Here is a 26977-nt window from a genome sequence, read left to right on the forward strand (position 1 = left end):
CTTTTATGTCACAATAGCATTCTGTCACAGCTAGGTGGGGAGCTAGGTGGCACAGTGGATAGAATGCCAGGCCTGGAGTCGGGAAGACTCATCTTTTTGAGTTCAAATCTGAACTCAGATAATTATTGGATGTGTGACCCTGGGCATGCCACTTAACTCTGCCTCTGTCTCCTCATCTGTAAAATGACCTGGAGAAGGAAATGGCAAACCACTCCAGTATCTTTGCAAAGACAACCCCAAATGGGTCACGAAAAGTGGGACACAACTGAAAAATCACTAAGCAACTTCCATCACAAACACAATCATATACCATATTTTCCCATGTATAAGATGCACCCTTTTTTTGAAAAATTTGGGGTCTAAAAACTGGATGTGTCTTACACAGTGGTTGTAGATTTTTTTACTTGCATTTCCAGCTTTTTGCGCTTGTTGTCTTTGCGCTCATTGTTCTGCATTTGTTACCAGTATATTAGGTTATTTTTGCCATGTTCTGCCCAGTAATGTCTCAGAAAAGATTTTCATACAGTGCTGAATTCAAGTTAAAAGTGATCCAGCTTGCAAAAGTTAATGGAAATGGTGCTGCTGAACATAAGTTTGGTCTGCCTTCAACTGAGAAAACAATCTGAGACTGGCTACGGGAAGAAGAAACCCTACTGAAAACGCCACGTCAGAAGGTGGCCATGAAAGAGGCAAGTCAGCGAAATGGCCTGATTTAGAAAGGGAATTGAAGATGTGGATTGAAGAGCAAAGGGCAATTGGAATTCCTGTGTCCACAAAGATGGTTCAGCATGGAGGCAAGGAGAATTGCTGATGAAAAAGAAGTTACCAGTTTCAAAGGAGGATACAATTGGTGCCTCAGGTTCATGAAACAGAATGGACTAAGCATGTGTACACCCACCAGACTTGCCCAAAAGATGCCTGAAGGCTATGAGCAGAAGGTCCTTGAATTTCATCGTATTATTGTATGAATTTTATGATGAATAAAATTCGAGTTCGATAACTTTATGTAATACATTTTTTTTCAAATTTTGGGCCCCAAAATTAAGGTGCGTTTTATACATGGGAGCGTCTTATACATGGGGAAATAGGTACTTGTTTAAGTATTCCCCAATTGATAGACGTTCTTCAGTTTCCAGTTCTTTACTACCACAAAAAGAGCTATAAATATTTTTGTACGCATAGATCCTTTTCCTTTTTCTTTGATCTCTTTGGGAAACAGACCTAGTAGTGTTATTGCTGGATCAAAGAGTATGCACACTTTTATACTCTTTTGGGGATAGTTCCAAATTATTTTTGAGAATTGTTGGACTAGTTTACAACTCCACCAACAGTGCATTTATGTACCTATTTTTCCACATCCCCTCAGCATGTCATTTTCCTTTTCTGTTGTATTAAATCAATCTAATGGGTGTGAAATAGTACCTCAGAGTTGTTTCAATTTGCATTTCTAATTGTTACCGATGTAGAGCTTTTAAAAATATTTTCTAATTATATATAAAATAAATTTTAACATTTGTTTTTAAAAATTTTGAGTTCCAAATTTTCTTCCTTACTGCCCCCATCATTGAGAAGGCAAGTGGTTTGATACAGGTTATACGTGTGCAGTCATGTAAAACATATTTCCATATTAGTCATGTTGTGACAGAAAACACAGACCATGAAAAATAAAGTAAAAATAGTATTCGAGGTTTTTTTAATATGACTTGTTAGTTTGGATTTTTCCTTCTGGAAACTACCTGTTCAGATTCTTTGACCATTTATTAATTGGTTCAGTTTTCTATATATTTGAAAAATGAGACCTTTATTAGAGAAACTAGCTGTAAAATCTCTCCTCCCCCGTTTTCCTGCTTCTAATTTTGGCTTCATTGTTTTAGTTTGTGCAAAAAATTTAAATTTCCCAAAATCAAAATTACCCATTTTATGTCCTGTGATCTTCTCTTGTCTCTTGTTTGGTCGTGACCTCTTCCCTTATCCTTAGATCTGACAGGTAATTTTTTCTATGTTCCCCTGATTTGCTTATGGTATCACCCTTTATGTCTAAATCATGTACCCAGTTTGAATTTATCTTGGCATTTGATATGAAATGTTGGTCTATTGTTCTCAAATATTTTAAATATTGCTCCTGTGATTTTGTTTAGTATTAACTCATAGGTTCCCAAAGTAGGTAATTCTGCCCCTGGGAAGGGTGAGGAGGGGCTGCTGGAACTATGGTGGGGGGGATAGTAGCCTCAGGTACAGTTGTGGGACATTGAATAAAAATAAGGAGGTGGTGGAAGCATAGGGAAAGAAGAGAAAAGAAATTTTTGAAAAACTATTGGTGCATGTTTCATCTGTTGTGTAACAGGGTTAAAGCTGTAGTGATTACATTATTTTCCAAATAAACACGCAAAATGAAAGTTACAACTGATCGGTCATCAATTCTGTGGACAGGTCTTAACAAGCAAGTTTTGGCAGGCAAACATCTCACACAAATGTCAGGAAGTCCAGCGAGACTCTGCAGGAATATGTGCATGTAATGACTTGTTTACAATACGATTACATGATGCAATATTGTTTCATTAAAATTTTAATGCAGGAAAACACCCACAAATTTACAATAAATTATTAAATTTAAGCTATATCATTTTTTAAAAAAAGATATTTTATGTATTTTTTGAAATGACAAGTTTGTTTTTTTTTTTTAAATCGTTAAAGGGTGAAAGAAAGTAGATTTCCAGGGAGGTGCTGAATAATTATTTTTTCAGGGAAACCTCTGTAATAATTTATACTATCTCTTATTCAGGCTTGCTTAGCAAAGGGAATCCTCAGTCCAGTCTCATCCAACTATCAAAAATTCCAAATCATTAAGACTTGGAATTAATGAGATTTCACTGGGCTGCTATTTATGTGAATTTAGACACACATGATGTGGCCTTGCAAAGATTTTCAAGTTTCGAGGCTGTCGAACAAAGTTAGTATAAATATGACTAATTGAAATTTCTGAGAACTTGTTATTTTTGCTTGCATCTCTGTCAAGTTAGTGAAAGCAAAAAATTCTATCTGTGCAAATATAGTATTAAAACTTAAGCTCAAATGGCTTCATTTTTTTGGTCATGAACCAACCAGAGAAGAGGTTCATCTCTGACAGAGTATATCAGATCTTTTCATAATTAATAGGGGACATATTTTAAAAATGCACATCACCAGCCTACTGGAGGTCTTGGTCTTAGGGCAGTTGCTAGAGTTGCTAGTGTTTGCCTAGCAATGAGTACAGTAGATGTGTATGTGTGTGTGTGTGTGTCTCCACCCTCCCACCTCACAGGAGGAATGTTGACAGGACTGTAGAATGCTCATTTCTAGAAGAATAGGTGCTGAGAGAGCACAATATTCACTCTGTCTATGCTGCAAGTGGTTATTACAAATGCTGTCCACTTCTGGCCACTCTACAAACATTAAAAAGAAAAAATTGTTCAGGTATCAGCAAGCCAGTTCTGAGCAAAGTAGAGTTAATGGGTCTTGCTCTTAAAGTATGACCATATGCATATATATGTGTATGTGTGATGGAGGCATCTTATTTTGTTAACTTTTTTTTTTTTTGGTTCACACCTGTGAGTTCATTAGTGTGGGGAGTTACTAGTATAGAAACTTCCTTCACTGATGCAGATCTGGGACACTGAAAGGTTTAGAGACTTGCTCATGGTCACACAGCTGGTGCGCGTCAGAGATAAAGACATGATCCTGATCCATGGGAAGTCCTCTCTGACTCCCCTGAGCCTTTCATCTTCTGTTAATGTTTAAAATGGATACACATGCATGACCTTATGCAAAAATTAGGCATGATCCCTGTCCATTATGCAAATTTCAGTTCAATCTAAAATAACTGAAAACTGGAACCATCCAACAATGAAATGAATGAATAGGTTGCCTTAAAAAGTCACGAACTGATAAAATGTTCAGGGAGAGGCGGGATGATGCTCGTAAGGATTCCACAGAGGAGATTCCTGCTTTGGGTAAGTGGTTGGGCTTCGTAATCATTAAGCTTTCTCTCCGCTCTCAGATTTTATGAGTCTATGAATTATAGTACATATTTAAATAATAGGCAGAGTGTACCCAGACTTGGCAGGGTTAGTTTTTCAGAAAGCCATGTTAGGCTATGTTCTTTTCCATGTTTTCCCTCACCCTGAAAAAAAAAAGGCAGGAAGTTGTTGGCTATTATTTAGTAATATCTGATCTCAGGAATTTTCCTTGTATTCTCAAACAACAACTGAATAGTAGTTTTTTAATATTACTTTGGCTAATTTCTTGATTATATATAAATCCTCAGGATGATATTTTAAATCATCTATTTGGTTAATCTGTTTCCATATCTTTTCTGATTCTCATTGCCTGCCCTGTTTTTTGGATTGCATTTGACCATTAAAAAAAACTGAAGTAATAACAAATGAAGTCTGATTTCTCTTTCTTAATACAATGCATTTCATTCCTTGCATTAACATTTCATATGATTACTACCTGCAAATGCTATTTGGTGGCACTTTTTAGTGTGTTGGTTCTGATTCAGAAATTGGTCACATTTCTACTTATTTTTCAACGTTTACACATTTCTTCCTGACTGCTCAAAATCCATTATCTCATTAATTACTAAAGTAAGTGACAAGTAGGGTGAGCCTTATGTGATCGATATTTGAATTGAATATTTATAGGAGCTATATTATGTTGTTTATCCAAATTGTTCAATGATGTAGCCAAATGGTTCTCGAAAATAAAAACGGTATAGTACAAAACACTAAATCAAATATTATCCCTGCCCAGATGGGTTTACAGTTTAAATATTTTGTGTGAATGAAGCACATGTTTGTATGTATATGTGTGTGTATTATGTACATACATATATATGTGTATGTATATATATTATATATTTATGTATATATATGTGACTTGCCAAGTAAAGAAGGAAGGGAGTGAGGGAGAAAGGGAGGGAAAAAGGAAACAAATTAATTAGCAAAATCTGGCCTCAGACATGTCTAGCTCTATGATCCTGGACAAGTCACTTAACCCTATTTGCCTCAGTTCCTCATCTGTAAAATGAGGTGGAGAAGGAAATGGTAAACCACTCTAATATCCTTGTTGAGAAAAACCCAAATGGGGTCACGAAGATTCAGATAGAACTGAGAAGACTGAACAGCGTCAACCAAAAACCCTTAATGTAAGTGTAAGTTATTATATAGGGCAAGCTAGGTAGCCAATGGATAGAATGTCAGGCCTGGTCAGAAAGACTCATCTTCCCAGGTCAAATCTGGCCTCAGATACTTACTAGCTATGTGACCCTGGGTAAGTTTCTTAACCCTGTTGGCTTCAGTTCCTCATCTGTAAAGTGAATCTGGAGAAGGAGATGGCAAACCACTTTAATGTATTTATCAAGAAAACCCCAAAATGGGTCAGCAAAGAGTCAGACATGACTGAAACAACTGAATGACAAGAAATTATTATAATACCTCATAGGGCAGTGGTGAGGAAAGGACTTTGTAAAGCTTGAAGTACTTTATAAATATGAGTTGGTATGATAATCAGCATAAAATAATAAGTTAGGAATAATAATATTAATGAAAATTAACTATAATCCCTGAGACCCCTTATAGTTTGAAGAAATTTGGTTGTGCCAGAATATCTTTGGTTCTTTCTCAACTCCTTTAAGCCATGGGATTCCTGATCCTTGGATACATGATATCCTTGTATATATGTCATTGCAGTACATGACAGTGAATACCAAGGTTGGGAGTATACCACGATTTTTTAATATTTTTGATTTGGATTTCAACTCAAGATGAGTCTTCCTGATTCTCAGATCAGAGCTCTATCCACTGAGCTACCTAGCTTCCCTTGAATTAGAGGAGTTTAAAAATTAGGAGACTTGCTGTTTCTCATACTTATTTAACTTCCTTCAGATGGTGACAAATGCCCCTCCAAATGAGTGATTGTGAAGTAACACAAGCATCTATGTGAGGGAGAGGAAAAGGAAAACTTAGAAAAAGCTTATATATCCAAAGGAGATTTATTAAAAAATATTCTTTTCAGCTGTCTGGATTTGGGAGTGGGATGCAGTGAGCCTCCAAACCTGTGTCCAGATTGGGGTGATAATGTGGCTGTTCCCCATGCTGGGTTGATGTGACAGCTTCAAAGATGGCTTCTCAGCATTTCCTTTTTGTATGGGAAAAGTCTGATCTCTGACATGCCCTCCTTTTTGGCAGTTCTAGGATGGTGATTGGTGGGTGGCAAGGTGTTACTTGCAACTTTGGATTCCAGATTTATTTTTGGGATCTTTGTGTCCAATAATTGATTGAGGAGCCTGAAAGTATGAAATTGGAATGTTCTCTGATTTACTAAAGGTTGGCTAACAAGGAGGACATGAAGGGTTCTGTGTTGCCAGATGCTTATGGGACTGAGTCTAGGTGGAAACTTTAAGAGGTTATCGTTGGAAAAAAGAGAAGGAGACTCTCTCCACTGATTTAAGGGGTAAAAACAAAAAGCAAGGGACAGTTAATCTTAACAGGTTACATGCCAATTATCTGCCAAGAGAATGGCCTCTAAAGCATCAGAGGCCTCATAGAGATACTTCATTTTTTTCCTTGGGATTACATATGTGAAATGTTAGCTCAGATTCTGTAGGGGAGGAAGAGTAAATTCCTAATCCACAGATCCTAAGAAGGGAATAAACACTGCCTATTAATATAATTGTGCATAAATGTGTTTATATATATATATAATATGCATTCTATAGCAAGAAATAATGATTCATTTACCTTCCCCAGGGTGGAAAAATATAGCACTTATAGTTAAAAGTTCTAAAAGGCAAAATCACAACCCTATACACATAATAAGAGTTATAGAATTACAGAGGCCAAATGTTATGTCAAGCATTGTAGCAGTTGAAGTTTTATCGGCTCTTCCACACCGGTCCCGCTTCTCCCCATCCAAAAAAAAAAAAAAAGGAAACCTTCTTTATGCATCTAACAATTTGTGGTTTCTTCCTTTGTTATAACATTTTACTTGACTGGCTCTCATTTACTACTGTAATTTAATGGGAAAAAGAGAGGTATCTTTAATATGTGTGGAATATGGGCCAGTCTTCAAGTAGGCTGAAATGCATAACTGTAAAGTCATGCATTTCTCCCTTGAAGTAAATAAGTGACTTAGTCCATGTGTTGTTAAGTGTTGAGGTTGTTGGGAAAACTGCGTGTATTCTTTTTACTTAACTAATATGTGGTCTTTTTCTTTTTTTTTTCTTTTAAAGAGATTATGCATGATGTGATAAGGAAGGTGAAAAAGAAGGGAGAATGGAAGGTAAGTGGAATAATAGAATTGGGAATCTTAGAGTAAGTTGACATCAATGTTAATATGGAGCAATTTGGGAAAAAAGAAACACTTGGCTGTATGCAAAGAGTAGGCTGCTTTGTAACAGACACTGGGCTAGAGGAGGGTAAATGAAAAGCTCAAGAACTGTCCAGAAGACTTTCTGTTTGCATATTTTTTGTGTATTGAGATGGAGTTGGAAGTGACGTTAGGGATCACCTAATCTAACTCCTTTCTAATTATAGCTATGTGTAAAATTAACATGCCATATTGAAACTGTATTGAAAGTAACACTGGTGATATATAGGGTATGGAAAATGTTTGATTTTTAAAAACTAATTAATTTAAAATATCATTGATTAAGGAAGAAGAGAAAGTATTCTCTGTATGTCATAATCATAGTTGAAGAGCCACTCATTGGTTTGGATTTACACAGAGGTGGTAGTTGAGAGGCAATCCCTGCCCTAAGTCCTTGCCATTCCAGTCACAAAGGTAACAAGATCAGTTGTTTTCAGTAGAAAGAGCTTACCCAGAACCATCCATAATGCATTTGTGAGATGCTAGTCCCTATTGTCTGTGGCCATGGAATAGAGAACTAGAAATCAAGCCATTTAGCACCATTCTTTAATCAAATGAGCTAACCAAAACAGCCATCTTAATTGCAATGGCTAAGGCACCCAAGGGAATTCCATGTAAGTTATTTTCACTTTTCTCCCATTTGCAAGCCAAAAGTAATAGTATGCAAATACAGTGGTTCCCAAACTTTTTGGTCTCAGGATTCCATTATTCTCTTAAAAATTGTTGAAGACCCCCAAAAGAGATTTTGTTAATGATTTATATCTATTGATATTTTCCATATTAGGAAGTAAAATATCTTAGTATTTTTATGAAAACAGTTTTGACCTCAAGATCCCCTGAAGGGGTCTCAGATATTCTGAGGAATCTTAGCCTATACTTTGAGAATTGCTGCTCTAGCAGTATTCAGGACTCTATTTCAGAAAATGCTGGCTAGTCTCTCTTTTACTGAGGTAGTAAGCATTCTAGTCTAATCTGGCTAGGGAAGAAAACGACCAAGGATGCCCCCCTTTGCCCTCCACTTGAGGCCTCCTGGCCTCCCCGTTTTGGTGCTACCTGGTGAAATAGAATAGCAGGAAGTACAGCTTAGTGCAGCTGAGCATATTAGTGCAGATAAGAGAGGTTTTAGGTTTGATTTTTACCTAGGAATAAAATGTCAAGCTTCTGCTGATCTGGATCGAGGTATATTTTGGGGAGTTTGGATGCTGAGCTGGGATATCAAGAATGAGTATGCACATATTTATGAAATCTGCTCTCAGAATAATATTTGTTGTTTTCATTCTAAAAGTTTATGCCCAAATTAAAGAAGCCACATTAGTTGTATCTTACTTTAATATTCTGATATACCCATAAATTCATTGATGTAGGCATTCCTTTACTACTACAGATTATACCCTTTCTGTTCCTTTTCCTTTAGTGTGATTCATAGAGGAACTCTCCAGTGCTCTGGAAGCCTTCCTCTAGGTCTTTCATTATTTTTATAGGTATTGGTATAGCACTCATGCTGTTGTCTTTCACCCTAACTACATGGCTAGCCAATCTCCTTTTCAGTGTATACATTTTCTTGATAATAAATTTTACACCACTTTTTGTGTACAAGTCGTTGGTAATACACAACAGCTTATACCCACCATGCATCTCTCTGTTGTCCTTTGGTTTACTTAAAATTTTAATTCTTTGGATGTGGTAGTATTCTTTGATTAATATCCATACAGTTTTATTGAAGGAATATTGTTGTTAGAAACAGTATTGTAAAGTCAAACAACTTTGGAGAACTTGGGAACTCTAATCAACACAGTGGCCAACCAGGATTCCAAAGAATTCATGCTGAAACATGGTATCTCATGGAAGTGAAGTGTAGATTGAGAGATTTTTTTTGGAACTTGGCCAGTGCAGGAATTTGTTTTACTTCTCTGCATATTTGTTACAAGGGTTTCTTTTTCTTTTTCTTTTCCAGTGGTGGGGGGAAGACAAGAAGGAGAAGAAATACTTTTTTGTTAATTTTTTTTAAAAAGAATATTGTTAGAAAAGATGAATTTGTGTATTGGGATTAGTAAGAGTAGTTGAAAGCACTTTATAATTTCCTAGATACAATTCAGTCAGCTTCATTTTACTGAAATTATTTTTTTAATCAATGAAAATCTGCCTTTTCTCCATTCTATCTCTCTCTTTCCCCTTCTGCCTCTCCTATTGAGAAAGAAAAAAACCCCAAAGTCTGTTAAAAACATATATGTGTGTATATATGTGTATATATATATAATCAAACAAAACAATTTTTTTTCCATTGGCAGTGTCTTTAAAAAAATGTCTCAGTCTATCCTCTGAATCCATCATCTCTCTGTTAGGAGGTGTGGGTCACTTTATCATGAGTCCTCTCGAATTGTGGATGGTCATTGAGCTAATTAGAGTTCTTAAGTCCCTCAGAGATGTCTGTCATTAGAATATCATTTTTATTGTATAATTTATTCATTTGGTTCTCAGATTATACTGCATTGGTTCATACAAGTCTTCCTAGGTTTCTCTGAAACTATATCTTCCATAATTTCTTACACCACAATAGTATTTTATCACATTTATATACCATAGCTTGTTCAGTCATTCCCCAATTGATGAGCAGTCTCTCAGTATCCAGTTCTTTGCAAAGAGCTATTATTAATATTTTGTACATCCTTAGAGTTTGTTTTGCTTATGACTATCCTTCCCTTATTCTACCCTTTCTTTTATTCCTTCCTCTCCCTTCTTCCCTTTTCCTTCTGTTTTCATGTTGAGTGAGATATATTTCTATACCCAACTGTATTCAGGAGTTAACCTCCTTTGACCAGTTCGAAAGAGAATGATGTTTAAATGTTGCCCGCTCTCCCCACCCCATCTTTTTTGTTTGTATAGACTTCTACTTGAGCACTGCCAATTATATGAGATAATTTTTCCCATCCTCCTTCCTTTCCCTTTCTCATTGTAGTGTATTCTTCTTAATCTCCTCTTCCCTTCTTTTAAGATCATCAAACCATAACAGAAACACTCCCAGTCTCTCTATCTAATTAAATTCCCTCTATGACCCCTGACGATGATAGGGTTGTTAGAGGACACTTATGTACTATCTCCCCATGTTAGAATGTAAACAGTATATCCTTCTTTAGTCCCTTGTGATTGCTCACTCTTTTTTACCTTTTTATGTTTTCTTGACTCTTGTGTTTGTATTTCAAAGTTTCTGTGCCACTCTAGTCTTTTCATCAGGCATACTTGGAAGTCCTCTATTTCATTAAAGATTTTTTTTTTCCTCTCTAGGATTATACTTGGTCTTGTTGGGAAAGTTATTTTTGGTTTTAAACCTAGGTACTTTGCCTTCTGGAAAAAGTAATCCAAGCTCTCCGTTTCTTCATAGGTGTAACAGGTAAATTTTGTGTAAACCTAATCGTGGCTCCTCATCATTTGAATTCTTTCTGTCTGGTCACTTGCAGTATTTTTTCTTTGACCTGAATTTTGGCTCTAACATTCTTGGGAGTTTTAATTTTTTCCCCCAGGAGGTGACCAGTAGATTTTTTTCTATTTCTACTTTGTTCTCTGGTTCTAAAAGCTCTGGACAGGTTTTTTAAAAATGATTTCTTGAAATTTGATTTATGGGCTCTTTTTTTGGTCATAGCTTTAAGGTAGTCTAGCGATTATTTGATAATCTCTTATTGGTCTGTTTTCCAGGTTCATTATTTTTTTTTTTTTGCTACGGGGAAGGCAGGGCAATTGGGGTTAAGTGACTTGCCCAAGGTCACACAGCTAGTAAATGTGTCAAGTGTCTGAGGCCGGATTTAAACTCAGGTACTCCTGACTCCAGGGCCGGCGCTGTACTCAGTGCGCCACCTAGCTGTCCCAGGTTCGTTATTTTTGCTGTGGATATCTTCTATTCAGTTTTTTTACGTTGTTTTATTATTTCTTGTTATTTTATGGAATTGTTATATTCTATTCTGTCCATTCTAATTTTAAGGGACTTTGTTGCTTAAGTAAGGGTACTGAGTGTTATATTATTCCCTTGTCTATCTGCAGTTACTTTTTAAGATATGTTTACTGGGAATAATTCAATGGACTGCCCATCTAATAGTTTGTCATTTTCTGCCAACTTTATGCTTCTTCCATTTGGTTTTTCCTGTGTGCATATTAGGCAGATTTCTTTTGAGTGGCTTCGGATCTTAGGGAAAGGTTTCCTAGTATTCTGAAGGTTGATGCACACTCTGCTCAGTGCTTTTTTTAAACAAGAGCACCTGGAGGATCTCACCATTGGTGGGAAATATTCTTTTCTCTTTATACTTTGTACAGGACATGATCCATGATAGTAGGGAACATCTTTGGCAAGCATATGTCTTTTCGCTTTATTCTTCACCTGATATTAATGTTATAAGGTTAGTGAACAAAGCTATCTTTGGTGGTCACATATACCAAAGAATTTTATGTGATCTTATCACATGCATGGGAGATACTTTGTTGGAGAAGAACCTTTAAAGCTTTATTTTGGTCTATTGAGTCAATAAGTTTTTGTAATGAAGAAACAGTAAACAACATAATCTTACGTTCTCTTCAGATTTCAGTCAGTCGTATGACTATGAAGATATGGTTTGCTATAGAAACTCACCTGTGAAAGACTGCCTATTACCATTTCACATTTCCATCAAGGATACCCTTCATATGAACAGAAAACATTCTGTCTCTGTCAGTTTCTTCTCTTTTAAGACTGGGACTCCCTGTCTCACCAGTCTTGATCCCATTGCTTAATGGGCATGAGAATTTTAACCTGCTCTGTCTCCGACTTGTTCCTAGAGAAGCTGTGCTCCCCTTATTCATCCATATCCAACTTCCAAGGGCTCACCATATCTGTGTTGAAGTTAGTGTAGACACCCAGTTGGCACCGTCACCCACACATAAGAACTCCTGAACTCAAGCGATCCTCCAAACTCAGCCCTGGCAGCAGGGATTACAGTTTTGTGCCATCATCCTCAGCTAGCTTTCTCATAAGAATGTAGGCAGGTTTCTCTCATGAGAAAGTAAGCAGGTGAGCTGGTAGTTACTAATGTCTTTTTTGGTCACCCTTTTTGGTACCTTTCCGTTTTTGGAGATGTCTTCTTGAAAATTAATCTTTATATTTTGATACCTCTTGATATGAACTTTTTATCTTTTAAAAATTAATTTTTTCAATTAAAAAACAGTTCTCTGCTTCTCATCTTCCACCCATTAAGGGAAACAAATTTGCACGTTGGCCATGTCAAAAAATGATGTCTCATTCTGCACCCTGAGTCCATCACCTGTCTGCAGGAGGTGGTAGCTTCATCTTCTTGAGTGCCATTTCCACCTCCTAGCTCGCTGAGTACTGAGATATGAGAATTCAAATGTGGAGGTTTCCTTTGTTATTGATTGATGAGCATAGATTTCTATAATAACACAGACAAATCTGTTCCATTTCTCGTCCTCTTTCTAGTTTCATCTGCAAATATTTTTTAGATTATCTAGATTTGGAAGTCAAACAAAGATTTTTTTCAGGTTTGCTTTTCCTTTCACTGCTTTTCACTGTTTTGTGAGGCATTATGGCTCATAATCTTTTGCAAATTGGATTATATTCTAAGATGGCGTTGCCTCTGGTTCCGTATGTCTTTCCATTTATCTAGTAGGTCATCGTTTGCTGGCCGAGGCACTTTCCAAACTCCTTTTACCTCTTCATTGTGGTGATCACATTATTTAAACATCTCTAAAAATGGTAATAATCAAAGTCAATATCTTTACCTTTGACAATTTTTCATCTTTTAGAGTTAACATCTTGTTTAGGTCAGGTTGAAGCTGTTATATCGTGTTGCTATTTTTATCCTGTCTTCTCATTTGGTCTTTGATTTTGAATATTACTGTGATTTGACTGCATATTGAAAGCTGATCCTGAGAATATTCATGTAAGTAAAATTTGTTTCCTTGATGTTAAGAAATAGTTCATTTCATTTTTGTGATGGTGTTCAGTGCTTGATACATCAAAAGCCTTCAGACTTTTTGCTCAAAGAAAATATTCACGATATATGTGCATGGAGTTTCTGAGTAGTCTCTAAGCCATTGGCTTCTTTCAAGATCACTTAATCCCAAACCCTACCATACTTTCTGCTGTACTCATTTGTGCTCACCTTGGTGTTCAAGTTACCAACTAGCAATGTATATGTTGACTGAGTTTGAAGGGTCTTGTCAGGTTCTGTGTAGAATTGCATTATTATTTCATCTCTGTAACAGATGTTGGTGCATAAGTGCATTATTTTCCTACTGTCTTTTCTTTTTTTGCTTTTGCCTATCTTAGGCATGGCAAACCAGGTAGCTAAGTGTCCCAGGGAAATAATATTTCTTGTTACTATTGGGTTCATAATGAAGCTATTTCTACCCACTCCTTTATTTGCCTTTTTTTCTGTTGTCTTGGCTTTCTTTTAAAATTTGTTATTATGAATTTAATTAACAACATGACCATTTTCACATATAAAATGAGGGTTGTATATGAAACTATGAACTTCAATTATGTACAGCTTATTTACAAATTTATATTACATATATTTTTAAAAACTTGGCATGATAGTACCAAGGCTCTTCTAAACTTTCTTCTGTTCTTTTGTGTTTTTTAAATGTTTCATTGATGCTCTTTCCTTTCTCACATGATATCACCTATTTTCCCCTACAATCAGTGGTGTCCTGGAGCCAACTCATATTGTTTGGCAAGAAACAATTGTTAAACTTTCAGAAATTTTGTGAGCCCGTTGTTAAACACAGCCAGAGCACAGTTTGGTCAGCTTCTGCACTGGTAGTGTTATTTATTGCTTTAAAAGAATTGGTGACAACCACAGCAGAGTGTATTTTCAATACATTGTTGTCCATTACTATGGTTTCGTAATGAATATTTGAAAGTGAACTTAATTGCATTTTGTTCTGATAGTGCTAATAAAATGCTGAGGAGAAAGTCCAAAGTTGTTAGAAATATTTCTTAAAATCATAATTTGGCCATTTAAAAATCATTGATTATAATTATCAGTCATGAGTCAATTTCTGAAATAGGATAAATTTATATTTAAAATATATCTGGATAAAATTCCTTTTATCACCAATCTAAAAAATCAATGGCACTCACACCTTATATTATATATGTATTTTTACCTTTTTTCTTATTTTGGTTTGGCAAAGAGATTACAGTCAATCCTCAGTGTGTGTTTAATTTTTACAACTTCAAGCATTTGTATGATTTTATTAAGTAGCTCCATTTTAAATTTTGCATTGACAACTGTGCACATTCATAGCTATATTCAGTAGAGAAAAAAATATGAGAAAGGCACTATGCATGCAGGTTTGTGGAGCAACTGGTATCTTACTAAGTGCTTCACTGGTCTTGTTTATCCCACCATTGTAAAGTACTCCATGTGCATTTGGAGTGTCGGAGGTGATGTGAAGTCCCCACCAGTCTTGATATCTTCTAACAGCAGTGATTAAAGTCCCAGCAACCTCTGCTTTGGTTTTCAGAGGAAGGCTAAAGTAGAGAGGTTTACAGTTGTGTAGTATTGTCTAAAATATATTTTTTAAGATGTTAGCACGAAGGTCACAGAAGTCTAGAGAATTATTAGTGAGAAAAAATGTTTTGCATGTTACCAATTTTATTTTGTGTACTGAATTTCATGGGTTATTTCATGGTTACTATGTTAGGAAAAGTGCATACTATCAGAATTAATGTTTTGTTATAAAGACTTATATGCAGAAAAGTGCATTTTCAGTGATCTCAAGTGGAAGATTATAGTTTTTGGTGATTGTGGGGGCCTAACCCATTATTTCCCATAGATTCAATTCATCAACACCTGGGATTTTGACTTTAGCATCATTTTCTAGGAACAGTACCCCCACAAAAGTTGAGGGTTGACTGTACTTACATGTAAGATCTTTCTTTAATGATTGATGTTCTTGAAGAATTTTCATTATTTGCAACTGCATTGCAGTCAAAATCAACTAACGTTTAGAAACTGTAAAAATTAAAGTCAATGTACTATAAGATCTCTGAAAAAAATTGAAGATTGGTACTAGAAAACATTAATCTCAAGTTGAAGATTTGATTGTCAAATAAGTATAGAGATTCCATCCAATAAAAATAATAAATTCTTCTTAGGAATATGTTACTCTTCTTAGGAATGTGTTACTAGAAAATATATTTTGACATAATAACTTAGATCTTTTATCAGATAGAAACAATTATGAAAGAATTAAAATTTTATTTTGATTTATTAGAACTATCTAATTGGTCTTATGAACAAATAATTTAGCCATGGATAGTTGGTAAGAAAAAATTTTAGAATTTAAATGAAATTTTAAAACATGAAATTGATTGTAATGATTTATGGGATTTTATTGTTAATGTGGAATCAAACATTGTTCAATCCTTGCAAGCTATATAAAGTGCCAGAAATATAGTTAGCACTATTTGAAAGCACTAGTGCTAAAGCTGAAAGAGTTTCCAGTTTCATGACTATAATTTGTGTGAAGGCTAGAAATAGTTTAACACTAGACCACATATCAGATTTAATGACAATAAATTGATTGGGAAAAGAGTAAGCATATTGGAATGCAACTCCACTTGTCAAATCATGTTTGAATTGTACTTATAGCTTGGCTATGATTACAAGAGTTTGGAAAAAAAAACCAACAGAAGCATTCTGTGAGAATCGGTTGGCTATATGGAATTTTTATAATAAAGAATATTGTGTATTTTATTAATATTTGTAAACTGTGTGCTACACATCCTTTATATTGGTAAAGTTTGTAACGAATCTGTGTCCATCTATATGTGTAGATACGTAGATAGACACATACTTTTTTTTTGGAGAACCAGTTGTTAGACATTTAGCAGCACAACACTACCTACGACTTCCCCCTGCTCTCCAGCAAACAAGTGTAGTCAGACAAGGCAAATTCACACAGTGGCCCTCTCAAAATGTATATCGCGTTCTGTACATCTAGTCCATCACCTCTGTCAAGAGGTCAGAAGCATGCTTTTCTGGGGTAGTGATTGGTCCATTGCATTGATCAGAGGTTTTGTTTTTCATAGTAATTTTCCTTTAGGTTGTTGTAGTCATTGTATAAACTGTTTTCTTAGTTTTACTCTTTTTGCTGTACACCATTTTATACAGATCTTGTGCCAAGTTTACCAGGTTTCTCTGAGTCTATTCTTTTTGTCATCTCTTAGACCATGATAGTATCCCACTACATTCCTATACCATAAATTATTTCACCATTATGCCACTCACTTTGTTTTTAGTTCTTTGTTACAACTAAATATTCTGCTATTAATGTTTTGGTATATATGGATCCTCTCTTTATCTGCTTTTTCAATAAGATCTTGAGGTAACCTTTCATTTGGCTTCAATATATCTTCTTAGTCCATTTATAACAAGAACATTAATGTTTATTTGATTCAGCTCCTCCACTAGTATATCAACTCATTGGACAAATGAATACTGAACAAAGATCTCATAGTTAGTGTGCCAACAGTTAAGTTGACTATAGATAGTCTAAAAATAGTCATGTCCTTAGCACTTTCTGCTCATTTTCACACTATTCTACTACTATAGAAGAGAACACAAAGGCTTAAAGACTGTATTTTTCATTCGTTCATTGGTTGCCATGGCTTAAGAGCTCATTATTTAATGACCAGCCATATTGCTGGTCATGGAATTTGTTGCCAGAATCATACTCAAGGTCTTTCCAATTTGGGAAAGCTAACCAGTAATTGTCTTCTACTGGCTTAGCCTTTGAGAACTTAGGATGTCCTCTATACCAGAGGTGTCAAACATGCTGCTACTAAGAGAGTTTAACAAAATAAATAAAAGTACAATAAAACATAGATAACGTGCATCTTAAAACTATGCAACCCACACCAATACTTATGTCTTGATTAATGCCACCCTATTTCTAATTGATTTTGACAACACTGCTCTACACCCATAATGATACCTCGAAGTGAGATTTTTGTGGAGGTCAGTTAGAATTTGTGTAACTTCTGTATCTTGGGACTTGAAAATTATGGATTAATACATCTCTCTGAGAAAACTAGCAACCATTCTGGACTTTGTTTGCTCAACATTCACCTCATTGACTTGTGCTCCATCAGTATTTCTGAAGTCCCATTTTGGCTTCAGTGACATTCGCTAAGTTATGACATCAAGCAGCAGTTGCCATGAAATTCCTTGGTCAGTCAGTCCTCAGATTTATATTTTTTCCCAGGTGTTGGTGGTTGATCAACTCAGTATGAGGATGCTGTCATCCTGCTGTAAGATGACGGACATTATGACTGAGGGGATAACAAGTGAGTATATATACCCATCAGATTTGTAATATTTGTAGTTCTCTTCCTAATTGGGAAGCTCTTCCGAGCAGTATGGTATAGTAGTTTATGAAACTATGTTGAAAAGTAATCCATTTTGAAGCTATCATTTTCTCCAAAAGAAGTCAACCTGTACTTTTCCTCTCCACAGAAAGATATGATGGAATCACTGGTGTAATATGGCAACTACATTTTTTTTTCCTGCCCAGAGACAGCAGGGTTGACTGTTTTTGGTATAAATAAATATATAACACATTTAGAAATTCTTCAGGATAAGAAATCTTGTATAAATTTAAATTAAGAGATTCCCCTGAAATGATATTTAACCTTTAATTCTCAATCATATGATTGTGAAGAATGGCTCTGATAATGTAATTATATTGCTTTCTATACAACAGGACCTTAAACTTTCTCGGGTGACCATTATGTTATGGGGTGATGATTATTAGGAAGCTCTTCCGTTTAGGTAAAGGAGACAGCTAGACCTTCTAAAAGCAACTACCTAAGCATTAACAAAATGGGGTGATAGTCTTTGAGCTTCTTAGAGGAATATTGTTATAAAATCTGATTGGAATACTGTTATTACTTACAGAGTTTCCAAAGAGTTTCCAAAGGGGATCAATGAAATTATTAAAAATGGTTTAGCCATAAACTATACAAGAAAATGTTAAAGAAGAATTGGGCTTATTTTTATGGGGAAGAGAAATCTGATAGAGAGTTAATAGTATTCTCTGGATTGAGATCATTACCTTCGGTGGCAGTAAATAAATGGTGTTACCCAGGACAGTGCATCTATAAATGAACTTAAATTTCATGAGGAATTATTCAGATGAGATAATTCAATAAATATTTGTAAATACATACTGTGTGCAAGATGCAGGTGTGAAGGATAGATAGAAAGATATAAACTGAAAACAGTTCCTGTACCTCACATCTATTGGACTCATTAGGCATAAAGCTTGAAAAACATACATTATCAGAGGACGGTATAACTTTTAAAGAAGGAAGAAAATAAGCCTCAAGGGGAAAAAAAGCATTAATTTAATCCAGGCCAGCCTGGAAATAGCATGGACATATGAATCTATTAGAATGTTTTCAGTTCTATGAAGAAGCTATGTCATATCAATTTCCTGTGTGGGATAATTGTATTTTATCATTCAGTTGTGGAAGATATCAACAAGCGTCGAGAGCCACTCCCCAGTCTGGAAGCTGTGTATCTTATCACTCCCTCTGAGAAGGTAAATCTTTTCCAAAAAGAATTTGAATTGAAGCTAGGGTAGTGTCATTATCTGTGCAGCCTAAGTTATTTGGCATTTCTAGGTTAAGCATCTACTTAACATACTGCATTTGTTCAGCTTGCAATCCACAAATCAGTAGGAGTAAGGAGGGGGTGGTGGTGGTGGTGGTAATATGTTTTAAGTAAGCTTAATGAGATTTAGCAGCTGTTCAAAAAAGCCAGAGGTGGGCTGGCACAGCTCTAGTTTATTTGTTTAATTTTTTTTTTTCAGAGAGGATATGTGCTTTTTAAAAGTCTAATTTAAGGACACAATTAGAGACCTTTTTTCCTCTAAATTCAGTATTAGTCTGAGTTTTGAATGTTGGCGAAATTCCTTCACTTTCTGTACAAGCTGTCTCTTTTATATTAGCAGTAAAAGCCACCTTAGCTAGAATGTTATGCCAATACCCCAACTTACAGATTCTTATGTACTGAGCTGAGTCAGCTCTGGAGAATTGGAAGACTTTACTCTTGACCTCATTGTTCTGGGTTAGAATGAAAACCTTTGTCTTCTTTGTGCTTCTAATATATTTCTTGAGAATCCTAGAGGGATGGGGAACCTACAGCCTTGAGACCATATGTGGGTGCGGCCTTTTGACAGAGTCCAAGTTTTTTTTTCTTGGGTTTTTTTTTTTTTGAGGGGGGAAGGCAGGGCAATTGGGGTTAAGTGACTTGGCCAAGGTCACACAGCTAGTATGTCAAGTGTCTCATGCTGAATTTGAACTCAGGTCCTCCTGACTCCAGGGCCAGTGCTCTACTCAATGTGTGACCTAGCTGCCCCTTGACTGAGTCGAAGTTTTACAGAACAAATCCTTTCATTAAGGGGATTTATTTTGTGAATTTTGGATTCAGTCAGAGGGCTGCACTTGAGGACCTAGAGGACCACATGTGGCTTCAAGGCTGCAGGTTCCCCACCCCTGTCTTAGAACTAAATTTAACATGGACTAATTATATAAAATTCTGTACTAAATATTCTTTATTTGTGAAAATTCACTGACATTACCTATCTGTTATTATTTTACATAGCTTGGGTTTAGCTCAGTGACAATTACAGATTTTATTTATATCCAGAATTTATTTTTTATTGCCTTTCTCTCCCCTTCCCATAGTCTGTCCATTCACTCATCAGTGACTTTAAGGACCCGCCAACTGCCAAGTATAGGGCTGCACATGTGTTTTTCACTGACTGTAAGTATGCTACATCTTAAAGAAATAATAGTAAAAAATCCCTTTCACATTTCTCTTCACCATGTATGCCAGCAACCCTCTCATCCCATATCAAAACTGTATAGCAGAGAAAATACTAAAATGATACAAAATTGATTTGTAAATGATAGTTGTTGTCATTCTTTGTTGTAGATTTTTATTTTCTTCAGAAGATATCTTAGACATAAGAGTTAGATATTTATTCCTTCCTTACAGCACTGATACACACAGGATACCAATTCCAAAGATAATGGATTTAATTTAACATTGAAACAAATATCTCTGATTTTTAATCTGATTTTTGATGGCATTTTTTCATTCTGTTTCTTCTACAAATCATGTCACCTTAAACTATAACCGCCTAATGGTTTATTTCTAAACTTTCTAAAATCATTCCACCAGAGATATCTGAGATGAATATTTATTGCTTCAGGTAGCACCTATTCTCCTTTACTTGGCTTGGAGCCTTGTGGAGAAATAACATAATTATGGATTCCATCAATGGTAGGTAGTAACATCAAGCAGCATGGCATAGTGGGAAAAGTGTTGGACTTTGTGTTAGGAGAGGCCTGGGTTCATACTCTGCTTATGACATTTGTTAGCTTTGTGGCCATAGGCAGATCACTTAACCTCCCTGAACCTCAGGTACTTCCTGTGTAAAGTGGGAATAAAAACACCATTAGTACCCACCTCACAAAGCTGTTGTGAGGATAACATGAGACACCAGACGTGAAGTGCCAAGATTACATTAAAGCACTATGTTAATTATCTATTATTCCAGTACCAAAGTAGGTTATGGTGTTGTAACTAGCCCAGTTCTTTCACAAATAGGAAATAAAACTCTATAAGTAAGAAAATGGAAAATTCATAGCAACTTTCTGTTGTTTGAAGGCAACTTCAGAAGGCGAGTGAAAAAGGCATCAGGCAGATTGTATCTATATGCCTATTGCTTGCTTCTGTGAAGCAAAAGTTATTTGTTTAGGTCAAAAGGGTTATCAGTAATTATGAATGCTGCTCACCAGATTGTGCTTGTCTTTGGCCTTTGGGAGAAATGTCTGAATGATATTACTAAAGTGTTATCCAATTCTGTATTGTGGTACTGTTGGGTGTTGACATTCCTCAACAATAAGTGTCTACAATGTGCACTTCTTCTATAAATTACAATTTTTCCTTTATTCCTCTTCCAATATTGCCTCTTGGTATAGAAGATAGAGGGCTGGCCTAGAAGCCAGGTAGCCAGGGGTTCAAGTCCTACCCCAGAAACACACTAGTTATGTGACTGGGCAAATCATTTAATTTCTCACTGAGCTAGACAGCTCTCTAAGACTATAAGCTTTTTTTAATTAGATTTTATTTTTTTCCCAATTAAAGTCCATTTTCTTTTCTTCCCACTTTATCCCTTCCACCAGTGGGAAAAAATAAAAAAAAAATTCTTATAACAAATTTGAATAGTCAACAAAACGAATTTCTGTATTCACTATGTCCAAAAAATGTCTAATTCTGCTCCCTGAGTCCATCACCTTGTCAGGGTTTGGGTAACATACTTTGTCATTTGTCCTCTGGAATCGCAGTTGGTCATTGCATTGATCAGAATTCCTAAGGCTCTCAAAGTTGTTTGTTTTTATAAGTATTGTTGTTATTGCATAAATTGTACCTTTACTCATTTCACTCTGCACTAGTTGAAGAGTGTGTGCTGACCTGCATTGGTAGAAGGGTTTTCCTTATCTAGGAGTTCTGTATACCAATGCTATCAGAGGTCTAGTCCCTGTCCCTTCTGTTCTTTTTTCTGATCTTTGATCCTAGTTATTTTTCACTGAATCTCGACAAATAAGTTTTTATTTATTGTCATTTGGATATATGTTATACATTGTGGATGTTAGGTTTTTAGGGTTTGCTTGAACATTTTAGTTGTTTATCAAATCATATTAAATATTGAGTGATATTACTATTCATTTGAAGCACCTAAAATGAAACAAAAAATAAACACAAATTATTGTTTTTTATTGTGACACACAGTTATTGTTGCTCTTTTAGCTTGTCCGGATGCTCTGTTTAATGAGCTGGTAAAATCTCGTGCTGCCAAGGTCATCAAAACTCTTACAGAAATCAACATTGCATTCCTTCCATATGAATCCCAGGTGAGTACAAACAGAAATTATACATAAAACCACTATATACTATAATATACTATAACTATAAACTACTATACTTCATTAGAGTCTCTGGCAGGTTCTCAGGAAATGTCAGAAAAAAATAACTATTCTTAGTACAGAAGTTGAGTTTGTTACATGGTTCATAATTTAGATAGTTTGAGAATTGATGCTTATATAACAGAAATTAAAAAGATAACTGTCTCCTCCCTGTCTTGTTTACTGGTCTTAGGTTATTTCTGAAGTCAGGCTCATCCTTCACTATACTTTTGTTTGTGTGCCTAAAGCCCTTCTTGACACTCCTGGTGGTTATTGGCAAGGTCCTTCAGCACTACTTTGGAAGAACCAATGAGAAAAGAGCAAGGGGGGATCAGACCATGCTCATCTGTTACAAAGGATCTTGTTTATACATAGCAATAATTTCAGCTTGTCACGTGTTTAAGGAACAGATGGCTGACATCGGGCCCCTCTCTTAACTCATTAAATGTCAAATGTCCAAGCCATGAGGCATTGAGGTTGGAGAAGATAATTACGTTGAACACTGAAGTCAAGTTGTACTAGAAGAGAATATAAAGAATTGGTTTTCTGTTGGGGCTTGCTTTACCCAATTAAAAAAAGAATTTACTGATCTCTGAAAGATCTTTAACACCACAAAATAAGTGGTTTGGAAGTATTAAATCTCTGTAGGTCAGTCTGTAGAGTTCACAGAGTCATCTCAGCTTACAGAGGTTAAAAAGAATTAAAATATAGGGAATTTAATGCCATCTTCTTTTCTTTCTCACCAGTCTTGAATGGAAAACCTGTTCACTTGAAGGAGAATTATAATGCTTTAGGTTTTACAAAGCACTCTTTCTCACAACAAGTCTGTGAAATAAAAGTACAAGCATAATTATTCCAATTTTATGGAAGAAGAAACTGAAGCCCAGAGAGGTTGTTACTTGCCCAAGGTCACACACCTGTGAAGTATCAGAGCGAGCATTCAAATTCAGTTCTCCTAACTCCGGATTTAGTACCTTTACATTTATGTTGTCTTTAAGTCTTTTTTTTTTATATTTAAATTCTGACTTTACTTTTAATATAACCCTACTCTAACTGAAATCTTTATTTGCCCAAAGTTTGCAAAATAACTCCTACCACCACTCTAGCTAATCATGTTGGTTTTGCTTTGTTTTAAAACAATAAACTTTCATTTCACTTTTAAGAGCTTTAGGTTTTTGCCTCCTTGGTGTTACCATAAAATTGATAACTGACTTCATGTTGATGGGCAGCTAGTAGAAACTCAGTTCTAGTGATGCAAGTCTTTCCTGATACCTCAGTTGAAGTCTTCTTGGCATGTGCAATGAAACAATTTTTTAAAACCTTTGAACTCTGTAGCAAAGAGAAGTTTCTCCTCATATCACTACCCAGGGCTGTCATGGCCTGATCATACTTCATATGCTACAACCTTCTGGCTTTGGCTCCACAAGTTTTCAGCCTCTTGGGGAATCTTTGTATCCGGTTTTACACCCAGCTCCATCTAGCTCTGTTCTCCAACATGATTCGTCCCTCTTGTTCTTTTTTTTTTTTTTAAACTTATTGTGAGCCCTGGAACAAAGTATGTTGAGCACAGCCTGATTTTAGCACCCCTGGCCGTAATATATTTCACAGGATTTTAAAAAAATGAAAAACTAAAACAAATTCTAATCATTTTTGTAGCTAAAAGCAACCCGTTTAGGTGACTGAGGATAATGGAGTAGGAATCCACATAACAAAAGACTAAACTGAAGTATTTCAGGAGATTTTAATGCTTGGAGAATATGGTTCTGATTACATTCTGTTGTTTTTTTTTTTTTTTAACAGAGTATAGACTGCTGCTACTTTTTTATGCAAAGGCTACTTTACTTATACCATTCAAATCTTACTCTTTGGGAAATATTGGGATGAATATTCTTATTTATTTAAGGTTTCCTCTCTATTAGCAGAAAGAATGCCATCTCATAACCTTTATTCTGGATATAAATACTATTCATTGCTCCCTTTTCAGGTATATTCCTTGGACTCTGCTGACTCTTTTCAAAGCTTCTACAGCCCACACAAGGCTCAGATGAAAAATCCAATCCTGGAACGACTAGCAGAACAGATTGCAACTCTGTGTGCCACTTTGAAGGAATACCCAGCTGTACGATACCGAGGGTAAGACAGTATACTAAGGGTCATGTAATGGAAGTTAGGGGCTTCCTCTCAATTCATTCATTATTGTTATCCTCAGTTTCCTTTTTACACACACACACAGCTACATATGCATATATATTTATATACACACACATATATATAAACATACATAGGTACACATATAATTATTATAGTATATATAATTGTATATGTAATGTATAATAACAAATTTTATATGTAATATATATTTTATATTGTAATATAAAACATACATAAACATATGAGTACATAGACACATATCTATATAATATATTATTTAAAAAGTTTAGATGTAGTGAGAGATGAACAACTGCTTACAGGGAAAGTGGTTTCTATACTTTATTAAACATGTATTTCATGAACGGGGGTGTGGGCTGAGAACTAATTAATGAGGCAAAGGTTACAATTTTAGTAATTAAAAAAGAAATGTCCACATATACTTCTGTATTACCTTAGAACTCAGGATGAATGAATGAATATGTAATCATGCAAGTGTCAGATTGAGGGGTGACCACTCCATATAGGCTGCATGTGAGAGTGGTCAACATCAAAACCTTGCTGCATAAATTTTATATGTATTTGTCTGTATACATGTTATCTATGTACATACATACACATGCAAATGTATATATACATGTATGTGTGTATGTATATATACACGTATGTGTGTGTGTGTGTGTATATATATGTAAATAGGCATATCTCAGCGATTGTGGGTTCACTTTCAGACCACTGCGGTAAAGTGAAAATCCTCAATAAAGTGAGTCACACAAATTTCTTGGGTTCTCAGTACGTATAAAAATTATGTTTATGCTATACTGTAGTCTAACAGTAGTAGTATGTCTTTAAAAATGTTATTATCATAATTTAAAAATACTTTATTGCTAAAAAATGCTAACCACCACCTGAGCCTTCAGCAAGTTGTAATCCTTTTGTTGATGGCGAATCTTGCCTCGATGTGGATGGCTGCTGACTGATGAGGGTGGTGGTTGCTGAAGGGTGGCTGCGGCAGTTTCTTAAAATAAAACCACGGTGAAGTTTGGTTTGCTGCATGGATTGACTTTTCACTTGTACACTTAGAGGTCATTGTAAGGTTATTAATTGGCCTAATTTCAATATTATTGTGTCTCAGGAAATAGGGAGGCCTGAGGAGAGGGAGAGAGATGTGGAATTGCCAGTTGGTGGAGCAATCAGAACATGCACAACATTTATCAATTAAATTTGCCTTCTTGGATGGGTGTGGTTTGTGGCATCCTGAAACAGTTACAATAGTAACATCAAAGATCACTGATCACGTATCACCATAATAGATATAATAATATTGAAAAAATTTGAAATACTGCGAGAATTACCAAAATGTGACACAGAGACACAAAGTAAACACATGCTGTTGGAAAGATGGCACCAATGACTTGTTCGACGCAGAGTTGCCACAAATCTTCAATTTGCAAAAAATACAATATCTGCAAAGCAAGGTATGCCTGTATGTATTTGTATGCATATGTGTGTGTGTACACACATACATAGATATATGTGTATATATGCATGTACACACACACACATGTATGCCCACACATATACATACTCATACACATAGAAACAAATATAGCAAGATTTTAGGGTCATCCAGTCTCACGTGAAGCCTATATAGAATTGTCACCTTTCAGTTTGCAGCTAAACTTGTTAGAATATTCATTCTCATCATCTTGAGTCCTAAAGTAATCTAGGAGTATGTTTGGATATTTATTTTTAAAATTACTAAAGTCACCACTTTCTAATTAATCATTTTTATCAAAGCTCAATGCCAGTTATTAAATAATATCTATTTAATAAACTGGAGAAGCTTCTTTTCCCCTAATCAGTTGCTTTTCTCTCTCTCTCTCTCTCTCTCTCTCTCTCTCTCTCTCTCCAAGTCCCTAACCTCGTAGGCTTCTGTAAACATCAGTTAGTGGCTGCTCTTGACTTCTCATTTCTGAAGAACAATTCCACTATTCAACTTCAGAAGATACCTGTTGAAGGCTTTGCTCTTGAGTTAGCTAGGTGGCATGGTGGATAGGGTAATGGAATTGGAGTCAGGAATAATTGGATTTGAATCCTACTTCATACACACTCTAGTTTTATGGCTGTGGGCAAGCCACTTAAGAGGATAAGGATCTAGGGAAGGAAATAGAGAAGGAATGGTTAGGGAGAAGAGGACTAAGTGAGTGGAATGACTTTGAAGCAAAGAAGAGAGAGAATATCCTTTTCAATAGTAAGTTACTAATGTTAAAGGATCGAGAGATCAAAGGAGATAAGGATTTTTTTAAAAAGCTATTGGATTTTATGATTAGGTGGTCACTGGTGACCTTTTAGAAAACAGTTTTAAGTGGAGTGGTATGGGTAGGAGCCAACATA

General features: G+C 35.6%; 1 protein-coding gene across 2 annotated transcripts in view; it reads left to right on the forward strand.

Moving 5' to 3' along the window:
- STXBP1 (syntaxin binding protein 1) overlaps positions 1 to 26977 on the forward strand; it is a 91875-nt gene that overhangs the window by 23499 nt on the left and 41399 nt on the right. For both annotated transcript variants that reach the window (XM_036750542.1, XM_036750541.1), the window contains exons 2-7: positions 7271 to 7320; positions 17662 to 17743; positions 18923 to 18999; positions 20147 to 20225; positions 22278 to 22381; positions 24417 to 24565. In XM_036750542.1, the coding sequence (XP_036606437.1) occupies positions 7271 to 7320; positions 17662 to 17743; positions 18923 to 18999; positions 20147 to 20225; positions 22278 to 22381; positions 24417 to 24565 (541 nt within the window). The remainder of the gene's footprint in view (positions 1 to 7270; positions 7321 to 17661; positions 17744 to 18922; positions 19000 to 20146; positions 20226 to 22277; positions 22382 to 24416; positions 24566 to 26977) is intronic.

This window comes from Trichosurus vulpecula, chromosome 3 (assembly GCF_011100635.1).
Source record: "Trichosurus vulpecula isolate mTriVul1 chromosome 3, mTriVul1.pri, whole genome shotgun sequence".
Taxonomy (NCBI): domain Eukaryota; kingdom Metazoa; phylum Chordata; class Mammalia; order Diprotodontia; family Phalangeridae; genus Trichosurus; species Trichosurus vulpecula.